The sequence below is a fragment of the Salmo salar genome, chromosome ssa11, assembly GCF_905237065.1.
Source record: "Salmo salar chromosome ssa11, Ssal_v3.1, whole genome shotgun sequence".
In the NCBI taxonomy this organism is placed as follows: domain Eukaryota; kingdom Metazoa; phylum Chordata; class Actinopteri; order Salmoniformes; family Salmonidae; genus Salmo; species Salmo salar.
In genome coordinates, this window is record NC_059452.1 from 86,759,386 (window position 1) to 86,772,413 (window position 13,028).

The following is a 13,028-nucleotide window of genomic DNA, read 5'->3' on the forward strand; positions in this document are numbered from 1 at the left end:
AGACTCTAAGGCTGCATTTACACAGGCAGCCCAATTCTGAAAAATATCTGATGTGAAAGATCTGATGTGATTAATCAAAAGACCAACAAGTCAAAAAAAATATCAGAATTGTGCTGCTTGTGTAGACAAAAATAGTAATGCTATTGATTGAATTTGCAATGGAATTACATTTTTCTGTGATAGGTTATTCATATATGTTTTAATATAGGTCTACATGCAAAAGCTTTCTGTCATGGCAACATGTTGTAATTCCAAGGAAACAATTCTAAAACGTTTCAAGGGATCTGAATCTGATTGTAAATGCTGGTAACCAAAGAAGACCAACTGGCAATGTAGCGGACAAAAAAAACTCCAGGTTTTGAGCAAGGCACTTAATCCTAATTGCTCTCTAGATAAAAAAATTACAAACCAAAAAAACTACAGCGCAGGACACTATCTAGGAGTCTGCGTCACCACCTGTTCCCTAAACTGTGGTTTTCAGTCTCTCTTCATCGATTGGTCAGAACCTTCTGTATGGTCCGCCCTTTTCAGAGATTATGCTCCCTCAATGGATGGGCTAGATGTCATTACAGAGTATTTCGGCACCGCCCTCTTATCGTGGGGCTGTCAGGTTAGTCTAATGAATTTTTTCATGGCGTGCCTTTGGCAGGGGCTATTGCTCACTGCCGAACATTTTATGTTTCCATTTCCAGCATCTCAAGCCCACCTCTAACTCTGGAAATTCTGCGAAGAATTTAAAAAGTGATGTGAGGCGTTGTTTGTAATGTTACCGTGCCGAGCGCATTTTTGAACTAGAGGCATTGTCAAAGAAACTCTTGCCATGTCTCTACTTTGTGTAAGAGGTGAGTTATTACATTTTTCTTTAATACATTTTCATTGATGTTGACTTCATAGAGCAAAAGCAAGCAATTGTCTCACGTAAAGTAGAGTGTGATTCCCAGCAAACATTATATGTAACGGTTTTGACAGCAGGATGGACCAAACTGAACGAATTTAACTTTTGCGACCGTGATTGTTCACGTTTTTTTCCCTTGTTTGAAGCCGAATTATTTCCGTTTTTGTCTCCCTTATACAGATAGGGAGGAGAAACTCATGAAACTCAGATATTATAATAAAATAGAATATTTGGATTTGCAGACTGCATGACTACATTACGTAATTATTCACTAGCTGTTTCTCAGTGTTTTCTTCTGTCAGCTATGACTCAACATTTGTCAGTTTTACAAATTACTACATTGGAATATGTAGTAAAAAGCAGTTTAACTAGATAAGTATTTTTACCAGATGTAATAGTGTAATTTGATATCAAAGTATATTTCTAACTTGTTTGATTTTAATATCATGTAAACCAATGCCACCTAAATGAGATGTGTGATTCTAGATACTAGACAGCCTTTTATCTTTAGATTGTGGATGTCTTAGATCACCATGTCCATTTCCTATAAATATCTAATTTACTAGACACTAGACTTGTTTGGCAGTGTCTCTGTTTAACATCCTAAACTGTCTTAAAGTAACTGTCCATTGAAAATCTAACTTTTCTCATCATATTCTGTTAACTCATACCCAAATAATGTTGTTGACTCATCCTGTACCTGTATTTGTGTCCAAAGCATAAATTGGAGGAAAATAAACATCAAAATCCTCACCTCAAACTTGTATCTCAAAAAGATGTTTCAGAAATGCTTGCTATTGCCTCATAGAGGATGATGTCATCCTTTTGAGGAGGATGAGCTTGAATATTTTTAATGACCAGTATACGCCCACACAATTCTGTTATTGGGGTACGCCCACCCCATTTCAACATAGAAAAGCTGCTTTTTAACATAATACGTTTAGAAGGAAAACTATTTCACTCATATTGTAATTAATTATAGGTCATATTTCATAGAAATCTGGAAACACTGGACACTTTAACCTGTTGGGGACAGACGTTCCGCTAGCGGTGAAAGCACATTTTGCAATATTCTGAGTACATAGCCCGGCCATCACGGCTAGCTAATTTGACACCCACCAAGTTTGGCCCTCACCAAACTCAGATTTACTGTAAGAAAAATTGGATTACCTTTGCTGTTCTTCGTCAGAATGCACTCCCAGGACTTCTACTTCAACAACAAATGTTGTTTTGGTTCGAAATAATCCATAGTTATATCCAAATAGCTCCGTTTTGTTCATGCGTTCAAGTCACTATCCAAAGGGTGACGCGCCGGCGCATTTCGTGACAAAGAATTTCAAAATATTCCATTACCGTACTTTGAAGCATGTCAAACGCTGTTTAAAATACATTTTTATGCTATTTTTCTTGTAAAATAGCGATAATATTCCAACCGGGCGACGTTGTATTCGTTCAAACACTGAAAGAAAAAAATGGAGTCGTCTCGTGCACGCGCGCTCCAGTGTCATTGTTCTCAGCAGGACCACTCACAAAAACTCCTGCTGTTTTTCGCCCAGAGACTGGAGAGCTCTCATTCCACTTTCTGGCGCCTTCTGAGAGCCAATGAAAGCCTTAGAAAATGTCACGTTACAGCAGAGATGCTGTTTTTTGATAGATGCCCTAGAAGGAGAACAAATTGTCAGACAGGGATCTTCCTGTATAGAATCTTCTCAGGTTTTGGCCTGCCATATGAGTTCTGTTATACTCACAGACACCATTCAAACAGTTTTTGAAACTGTAGAGTGTTTTCCATCCAAATCTACTAATTATATGCATATTCTAGTTTCCGGGCAGGAGTAGTAACCAGATTAAATCGGGTACGTTTTTTATCCGGCCGTGAAAATACTGCCCCCTATCCCAAACAGGTTTTAAGATAGTATAGTCCTATTACATATCAGGTAAAACACGTTATAATTTTTTTAATAATGTCTGGAGTCAAATAAGTGTCAGCCTAGATAAAACCCAAAACATTTTCTTGTAGACGTGTAGTATTAAGTCATAATTCATTTAAGGTTGACTGGCGTTTTTGTCAGGGCTAAACTGGCTGCCCATTTATAAATTTCAAGTTTTAATGTCACGTGCACAAGTACAATAAAATGTATTTCTTGCAAGCTCTAAACCCAACAATGCAGTAATCAATATCAATGCTTACTAAAAACATAAGGTAGAACAAAAGCACATGAAGAAAACATTTTTTTGTTTTTAAAGAAGAAGAGAAGATTTTGTACAGTGTGTTGTTCGATTCCCTTTCTGGGGGTGCTTGATACTGGCCCTATTTATGCTTTCACAGTGACTCCTTGTTCAATTGATGATTTCAATTACAGGCACTGAAATGATGCACAAAATACCATCAAGGAATAGAGGCAAAAAATACTATGTTTTTATTTCACCTTTATTTAACCAGGTAAGCTAGTTGAGAACAAGTTCTCATTTACAACTGCGACCTGGCCAAGATGAAGCAAAGCAGTGTGATAAAAACAACAACACAGAGTTACACATGGAATAAACAAGTGTACAGTCAATAACACAATAGAAAACAAGTCTAAATACAGTGTGTGCAAATGGCGTGAGGAGGTAGGCAATAAATAGGCCATAGTAGAGAAGTAATTACAATTTAGCAGATTAACACTCGAGTGATAAATGAGCAGATGATGATGTGCAAGTAGAGATACTGGTGTGCAAAAGAGCAGAAAGGTAAATAAAAACAATACGGGGATGAGGTAGGTAGATTGGGTGGGCTATTTACAGATGGACTATGTACAGCTGCTGGGATCGGTTAGCTGCTCAGATAGCTGACGTTTAAAGTTAGTGAGGGAAATATAAGTCTCCAGCTTCAGCGATGTTTGCAATTCGTTCCAGTCACTGGCAGCATAGAACTGGAAGGAAAGGCGGCCAAAGGAGGTGTTGGCTTTGGGGATGACCAGTGAGATATACCTGCTGGAGCGCATGCTACGGGTGGGTGTTGTTATCGTAACCAGTGAGCTGAGATTAGGCGGAGCTTTACCTAGCATAGACTTATAGATGACCTGGAGCCAGAAGGTCTGGCGACGAATATGTAGCGAGGGACAGCCGACTAAAGCATACAGGTCGCAGTGGTGGGTGGTATAAGGGGCTTTGATAACAAAACGAATGGCACTGTGATAGACTGCATCCAGTAGAGTATTGGAAGCTATTTTGTCGAGGATCAGTAGGATAGTCAGTTTTACTTGGGTAAGTTTGGCGGCTTGAGTGAAGGAGGCTTTATTGTGAAATAGAAAGCCAATTCTAGATTTGATTTTGGATTGGAGATGTTTAATATGTGTCTGGAAGGAGAGTTTACAGTCTAACCAGACACCTAGGTATTTGTAGTTGTCCACATAATCGTCCAGGGTAGTGATGCTAGTCGGGCGGGCGGGTGCGGGCAGCGATCGGTTGAAAAGCATGCATTTGGTTTTACTAGTGTTTTAAGAGCAGTTGGAGGCCACGGAAGGAGTGTTGTATGGCATTGAAGCTCATTTGGAGGTTAGTTAACACAGTGTCCAAAGAAGGGCCAGATGTGTACAGAATGGTGTTGTCTGCGTAGAGGTGGATCGGGGAATCAACCGCAGCAAGAGCGACATCATTGATATATACAGAGAAAAGAGTCGGCCCAAAAATTGAACCCTGTGGTACCCCCATAGAGACTGCCAGAGGTCCGGACAACAGGCCCTCTGATTTGACACACTGAACTCTGTCTGCGAAGTAGTTGGTGAACCAGGCGAGGCATTCATTTGAGAAACCAAGGCTATTGAGTCTGCCGATAAGAACACGGGGATTGGCAGAGTCGAAAGCCTTGGCCAGGTCGATGAAGACGGCTGCACAGTACTGTCTTTTATCGATGGCGGTTATGATATCGTTTAGTACCTTGAGCGTGGCTGAGGTGCACCCGTGACCAGCTCGGAAACCGGATTGCACAGCGGAGTAGGTACAGTGGGATTCGAAATGGTCAGTGATCGGTTTATTAACTTGGCTTTCGAAGACTTTAGAGAGGCAGGGCAGGATGGATATAGGTCTATAACAGTTTGGGTCTAGAGTGTCACCCCCTTTGAAGAGGGGGATGACCGCGGTAGCTTTCCAATCTTTAGGGATCTCGGACGTTACGAAAGAGAGGTTGAACAGACTGGTAATAGGGGTTGCAACAACGGCGGCTGATAATTCTACAAAGAGAGGGTCCAGATTGTCTAGCCCAGCTGATTTGTAGGGGTCCAGGTTTTGCAGCTCTTTCAGAACATCTGCTATCTGGATTTGGGTGAAGCAGAAGCTGGGAAGGCTCGGGCAAGTAGCTGCGGGGGGTGCGGAGCTGTTGGCCGGGGTTGGGGTAGCCAGGAGGAAAGCATGGCCAGCCGTAGAGTTGCTTGACTGAGTTCTCTGAACTTCAATTATTTCTAATGTTTAGAAAAGCGTGACTTTTGAGCTTTTTCCTGTTATTCTCCCTGCTTTTCCGTTTGGGGGAAAATACAAACATTTAAAATAATACCTGTATGTATTTATTTATGAAATAGAAAAATAATTACTAGCATCTGATTAGTTTTATTTGCTCCCCCTGTCGTCAATACCTATGGCTCATATTCAACACCCACGGCTCTGTGGCTGGTACGGTCACTCTTTCTCACACTGAGAGAATATAAAACAGGCAGGTGTTGAGTGTCAAGTCTAGTCCTTCAGGCCTATCTCCATCAAGACTAATAATGTTCAGAACATTTTTTTGTCCATTTCATGCAAGTGAACATAGCAGACATGCCAGTGTCAACCACGCTCTGAGGTATTATTTTCATATCTCTTCAATCATTATATTTTGGCAGGTACATTATGGCACAGATGTGTGATTGTGACCAGTAGGCACAGCAGTTGGCAGAGGTACTTATTATAGGAGCTTGTGTGTCTTGTCACCTAGGTCTGTCTGTGATCACAGGTCTAACCAACTACAAATTCAGTTGTCAGGCTCATCACACCATGCAAGTGAGTTTTCAGTTTACCTAAATCAGTCAGCGGCTTTTGTCACATCCAGACTTGGTGAGGTAACAAAACAGTAGAAATGGCATCTGTCCATGGGCTAACCTTAATTCTCCTCGTCCAGAACAATCTTGTTTGACACCTCTTATAGCCAAGTCTCTATCTGGTCCTGTCACAGGCCAGAAGAGATGAGGGCGTGTGGCAGTGAATGGGTCATAAGGAGTCTGGATGGGTGGACACAGCATGTCCAGAGACAGGTAGCCTAAAGAACACTCAAAATTAGCATGTTTGTTCAATCTACTGTGGTTTCCTCAAACACATTCTTCCTTGAAAATTTATGACATCCATTTATTGATTAGTGTTGGGAAAATGAAAACCGGAGCTTCTGTAGTTTAGGCTAGCAACCATAATAGTGTATTGAAAGGGGAAACCTAGTCAGTTGCACAACTAAATGCATTCAACCGAAATGTGTGTTCCGCATTTAACCCAATCAGAGAGGTGCAGGGGGCTGCCTTAATAGACGTCCATGTCATCGGCACCCGGGGAGCAGGTGCTGAAGGGTAGAATGGCAGATTTTTAAACCTTGCCGGTTTACAGATTTTAAATGCTAGGCTACCTGCCACTCCATTGAGTCCCCACTAAACCGGCTGGTCGGCCTGTATGTGATTGGTTGCTGTGACTCACCCATTCCCCCGTACAGCAGCGCCATGGTTTTTGGTTTATTTATTTCCTTTAGAAAGGCCCCTCTCCATGGTGATGTCTACACAACAGATAAGTGGTCTCCCCTCCAAGTGCCCACATGTGACAGGGACAGTCATGAGACCCCTGCTGCGTGTGAAACAGGATTGGGTGGACAAGGCACAGTAACTGAGACCCCTGCTGCGTGTGGAGCGTGGCTAGGTGGACAGTACACATGGACCATTATAATAATATTCTCCAGAAAACCTAGGGATTGTAATGTGTGGATACTGGATAGACATCCTGATTTGGTAGATTATTTTTGCAGACAGTGTTTAGCAGTACCACCAAGCCTTTTCAAATGCTAAGTGTGCCATTGACGTGGACTGGGATTTAGTCTGGCTCCTTTGAAAAAACAGTGATGTGTGTCTCTTAGTGCTATAGAAAAACAGTGTTCATGACAGTCTTCATGAAATGAAAGCAAACAATGTCAAGAAATGGGCCATGTTGACTCTGGAACAGATTCAGCTGCGTCAATAATCTGATATATAGATAGCTTGAGGTGTATGGACTAGGCCTTTAAATCATGAAGATCGTGTGAGAGGGGAATGACATGGGAAAGATGTCATGTTGAGAGGGAGAAACAAGAACAAGTCCAATAGAACAGACAGAGATTGTGAGTAGAGTAGCAAAATAGTGAGAGCTGAGAGATTGCAAGAGTTATCCTATGGACATCTGTTTCTCTCTCTCGCCTGCTCGCCCACCCGCCCATAGCCTCCACTTCATCAGCTCAGTGCAATGTGTAAATACAGAACAATACCAGCCACAGCAGGAGCCTTTGACCTCACTTCCTGAATTTATCTTCCTGCTTCCTGTCTCCCTGGGCCCGCCTGACAACGCTCTCTAGCCACAGCACTCCAGGCATGCAGGGCCAGAGTCAGGAGTTTCTGTCCCATCCACCATGTGTGTTCACATGATGTGCCTCCTCTGACCCCAACTTAAAGATTTATTTTTTTACTTTTACTGTTTTACTTTTATCCCACTTATAAATACAGTAAAGAACACAGTACTAAAGGGTAAGAAAACTATACAACTGCAAACTTCAAGGAGATGGTCTGATGGGAATCTGGGATGTCATCGTCCTCCCCCTTGCTTGAGGGACAATAGATGAGCACACTTGTGCTATGTCATGACTTACCTGGACCACCTATTGAGATGTGCCTTTTGTTAAGTAAACCAGGTGTTATCAAATCAAATGTATTGGTCACATACGCGTGTTTAACAGATGTTATTGCGGGTGTAGTGAAATGCTTATGCTTCTAGCTCCGACAGTGCAGTAATATCTAACAATGAGGTGAAAAGGAGACTGGAGTGCCAATTTAAGGGTTACCAGTACTAATTCTCTGAGTTAAGTAACAGTCTCAAGCCAGTCAATATTAAAATGCGTCTCGTGCTGGGCTGCTGGCAGCTCCCAAACATAAGTTAAAGTTTGAGTGGATGTAATAAACAATATAGTTGGTATGTAGTATTGTTAGTGGAACTGCTGTTACCTTTTTTCTATCCCATAATTTATTTGCTCTGCTGTGTTTTTAATCTACTAAAACTAATACTCCCTGGCTTAAATTATTTTAACTTTTACTGCTTAGTGTTATTTTGTTGTTGCCAATATCAAATATTTCACTCTTGTCAGCTTATTTAGTAAAGAAACCGATATGGCTAGACATCAGCTGAGCACACCGTAGAGCAGATTAGAAAACAGTATGTTGATGGGGTAACTGCCCCTGGCCAAACACTGATGGCTTCACACAGCCGCTTCCACAAAGATGGAGGGCTGAGCAGATAAGCATCAGTTTCCATCATAATGGCCCCTCGCTTTATGGCTCTCTGCTCTGTTTTCCTCTGCTTACTAGGCATCAGCTTGATTGGGATATCATGCAATCGTGCCAACTCACAGGCTAGAGTCACAGTCTGGTGGCCTAGAAGAGCCTCTCTGGAAACACTTACAATACCAGTCAAAAGTTTGGACACACTTTCTCATTCAAGGGTTTTTCTTTATTTTTACTATTTTCTACATTGTAGAATAATAGTGAAGACATCCAAACTATGAAATAACACATATGGAATCATGTAGTAATCAAAATATACTTTAGATTCTTCAAAGTAGCCACGCTTTGCCTTGATGACAGCTTTGGACACTCTTGGCAGAAATGTTCCATACGCACACAAAGCTTATTTCTGGTGCTGAGAGTATTTCTCTCTGTAACACAGCCCTTTTGTGGGGAAAAACTAATTCTGATTGGCTGGGCCTTGCTCCCCAGTGGGTGGGCCTTGCTCCCCAGTGGGTGGGCCTTGCTGCCCACTGGGTGGACAACATGTCAGTTCATGCTGCAATAGCTCTGATAAGTTGGAGGATGTCCTCCGGAAGCCTTCATAATTACTGTGTAAATTTATTGAGGGGGTGAGCACCTAGGTTTTGTGTTGAAGTCAATGTACCAAGAGGAGGACGGAAGCCAGCTTTCCTCCGGCTACACCATGGTGCTACCTTACAGAGTGCTGTTGAGGTTACTGTAGACCTTCATTGGAAAACAGTGTGTTTTAATTAATTATTTGGTGACGTGAATATATTTAGTATAGTTTTATCTAAAAAGGATAACTTTTTCAATGTTTTACCATTTTTATTTTTATGAAATTCACTGAGGATGGTCCTTCCCTTCCTCCTCTGAGGAGCCTTGACTGCTACATACGTACGCACACAAACCTAACACACACCCATACCGACACAACACAAGCACACACCCATACCCTCGCACTCTGTTCTTTATTTTACGCTTATCTCTCCTGATACCTAGTCACTTTACCTTGCCTTCATGTACATATCTACCTCAAATACCTTATACCCCTTCACATTAATCTTGTACTGGTACCCCCTGTATATAGCAGTGTTTCATTGTATAAAACTACTTACCAAGTCCAATTTCTTTGACTCTTGGAACTTAGGTCATAGCTCAGCGTCTCCCAGGTTGGGAACCCCTTGTGTAGAGAATGGAAGATGGCAGGTGCATCTTGTATTTAGAAATAATTCCTCTCTCTCTCTCTCTCTCTCTCTCTCGCTCTCTTCTCTTTTGTCTCTTAGCCAATAGCAACTTAATCTCACCACCAGCAACGTGGCAAACTAAGATGGGTAAATAAATAGAGCCACACTCACTTGGGCTGCGTGTTATTCTAGCTGTGTACAGAGAGCGGGGGGGGAGAGCTGCACGTGCTGATATTAAAATCATGTAATGTCAGCTTCTGTCACTCACCGCCACCCAATCCTGTTCATCTGCCATCCCGGCCCAGTCGTTTATTTGGCTGTACATAAGGCCGGAGCAGCATTCGCAATGAATCCCCTCTAATCCATCTTTCAATCCCATAACTGTTATTATATAGATAAAAGAAATGTCTGAAGTCTGCCATGTCTAAAAATACACGAGTGCACTAGAGGTTGTTTTTCTGCTCTTGTTTTCCACATTGTAGATAAAAGGAGAATGTATCGTTATAGAAAGCATTTATTTTTTTATTTTTATATCTGGTAGGCTAACCTTCATTTCATAGCCAATTGTTGTATGTTACAATCTGCTTTGTGATACCTTTGTTTAATCCTACCTTCAACTGATGACTACCTTTTCACCATTGACTTGTACTTCACATACTTTACACTGGAATGATGGGTAGCGGTTATGTACGAATGTGCTCCATATTACAGTCTATCAGTGTTTTGTCTTGGCAAAGAATGGAATCCATGGATCCAGTGCCAGAGAGCATATTATATGTATATATTTTTTTAACTAAGCCGGTTAAGAACAAATTCTTATTTACAATGACGGCCAAACCCTCCCCTAACCCGGACGACGCTGGGCCAATTGTGCGCCGCCCTATGGGTAAGCATATAGCTTATCTGGGTGGGCTGGGTCGGTATGGAAGTGGGTTGTGTATTAAGGGATTTGACTCTCAAAGGTTACAGCACATTGGTCAATATGAAAGTGTGGTCTGTCACAGACTAGTGTTGAATTGTTTTGAAACATCTGAACATTTCCATCAAAAACCTGATAACCACGTGAGATGTTTTTCAACTCCTTTTTATGATGTTTAATGGTGTATTGAAACATTGTTTCTTAAATTTAGACTAGAGGTCGACCGATTTAATCGGAATGGCCGATTTAATTAGGGCCGATTTCATTACCATAACAATTGGTAATCTGTATTATTTTTTTTTTACACCTTTATTTAACTAGGCAAGTCAGATTAAGAACACATTCTTAGTTACAATGACGGCCTAGAAACGGGGGTTAACTGCCTTGTTCAGGGGGGGATTCGTTTTTGCAACCTTCGGTTACCAGTCCAACGCTCTAACCACCTGCCTTACATTGCACTCCACAAGGATTAACAGGCTGACTACCTGTTACGCGAGGGCAGCAAGAAGCAAAGGTAAGTTGCTAGCTAGCATTAGACTTATAAAAAGCTATCAATCTTAACATAATCACTAGTTAACTACACATGGTTGATGATATTACTAGTTTATCTAACGTGTCCTGCGCTGCATATAATCGATGCGGTGCCTGTTAATTTTCATTGAATCAAAGCCTACTTCAACAAAGGGGTGTTGACTTAACAAGCGCATCTGTAAAAAAAGTACTGTCGTTGCACCAATGTACCTAACCATAAATATCAATGCCTAACAGGAATATTTAGACTTAGCCACCCGTTAGTTAAAATACGGAACGTTTCCGTATTTCACTGAAAGGAAAAACGTTTTGTTTTCGAGATGATAGTTTCCAGATTCGACCATATTAATGACCCAAGGCTCATATTTCTGTGTGTTTATTATAATTAAGTCTATGATTTGATAGAGCAGTCTGACTGCGCGGTGGTAGGCAGCAGCAGGCTCATAAAAGCATTCATTCAAACAGCCCTTCGCTGTGCTTCAAGCATTGCGCTGTTTATGACTTCAACCTGGGTGGGTATAATTTGTGGAACGTTCCAACAGGAATCTATTCCAAAAACTTCGTAAATAACAAGGTTTCCAAAAAACAACGCATACAAAGTTGTATAGCAGCAGAATAAGATACCGGGTAGGGAGTGGTCTATTTCATTGCGTTTTTCACTCATCACGTTTATTCTGAAAAATATCTGTCCTCACATGTCTGTTTGCCTATGGACAAACATTAAGAATAAGCTACGTGGTGTGTTGATGCCTATTCGGCAGCTAGTTAGCTAGGTTTGTATGCGTTGCTACTTTGTATGCGTTGTTGGTTGGCAACCTTTTACTTTACGTTTTTTGGAACAGATTCCTGTTGGAACGTTCCACCCCTTCAAGCCTATCAACTCCCAAGATTAGGCTGGTGTAAACGATGTGAAATGGCTAGCTACTTAGCGGGTGCACGCTAATAGCGTTTCAAACGTCACTCGCTCTGAGACTAGTAGTTGTTTCCCTTCCTCTGCATGGGTAACGCTGCTTCGAGGGTGGCTGTTGTCGATGTGTTCCTGGTTTGAGCCCAGGTAGGAGCGAGGAGAGGGACGGAAGCTATACTGTTACACTGGCAATACTAAAGTGCCTATAAGAACATCCAATAGTCAAAGGTATATGAAATACAAATCGTATAGAGAAATATTCCTATAATAACTACAACCTAAAACGTCTTACCTGGGAATATTGAAGACTCATGTTAAAAGGAACCACTAGCTTTCATATGTTCTGAGCAAGGCACTTAAACGTTAGCTTTCTTACATGGCACATAATGCACTTTTACTTTCTTCTCCAACACTTTGTTTTGCATTATTTAAACCAAATTGAACATGTTTCATTCTTTATTTGAGGCTAAATTGATTTTATTGATGTATTATATTAAGTTAACAAGTGTTCATTCAGTATTGTTGTAATTGTCATTATTACAAAAAAATAATAATAATAATCGGCCGATTAATCTGTATTGGCTTTTTTGGGTCCTACAATTATCGGTATCGGCGTTGAAAAATCATAATCGGTTGACCTCTAGTTTTAGACACATTAATGTTTTTGGCCATGCCCTTCTCAATCAGAAGAACTAATAATACATTTTTATTTATGAGAAACCTGGATAAGATGCCTGGGCTATGCTGATCAGACGGGATACTGAGGCATGTAAATCTTTTATCCCCTTTACTGCTGTTTTTCGCGGTCTGGGCTGGCTTAGTTTTGCATATCATGGATGTTGTGTGAAGATTTAATCTGTTTGTCAAACAAATCACTTCAAAAAGTACCTATGCAGTTCGATCCACCGTAATTCCATAATTTATTTAGCTGATACTTTGTACTGGACTGTACAGTGAGGGGAAAAATGTATTTGATCCCCTGCTGACTTTGTACGTTTGCCCACTGACAAAGAAATGATAAGTCTAATTTTAATGGTAGCTTTATTTGAACAGT

At 41.1% G+C, this 13,028-nt stretch overlaps 1 protein-coding gene across 3 annotated transcripts in view; it reads left to right on the plus strand.

Annotated features, from left to right (window-relative positions):
• Nucleotides 1-578: 578 nt before the first annotated feature.
• Nucleotides 579-13,028, plus strand: part of LOC106563215 (protein unc-13 homolog B) — a 125,931-nt gene continuing 113,481 nt past the window's right edge. The window contains exon 1 of one of the 3 annotated variants that reach the window (XM_014128569.2): nt 579-842. In XM_014128569.2, coding sequence (XP_013984044.1) covers nt 821-842 — 22 coding nt within the window. In that variant the 5' untranslated portion in view covers nt 579-820. Of the gene's footprint in view, nt 843-11,024; nt 11,051-13,028 lie in introns of those variants that run through there. The other 2 variants (XM_045690006.1, XM_045690008.1) reach the window with 2 other exon arrangements.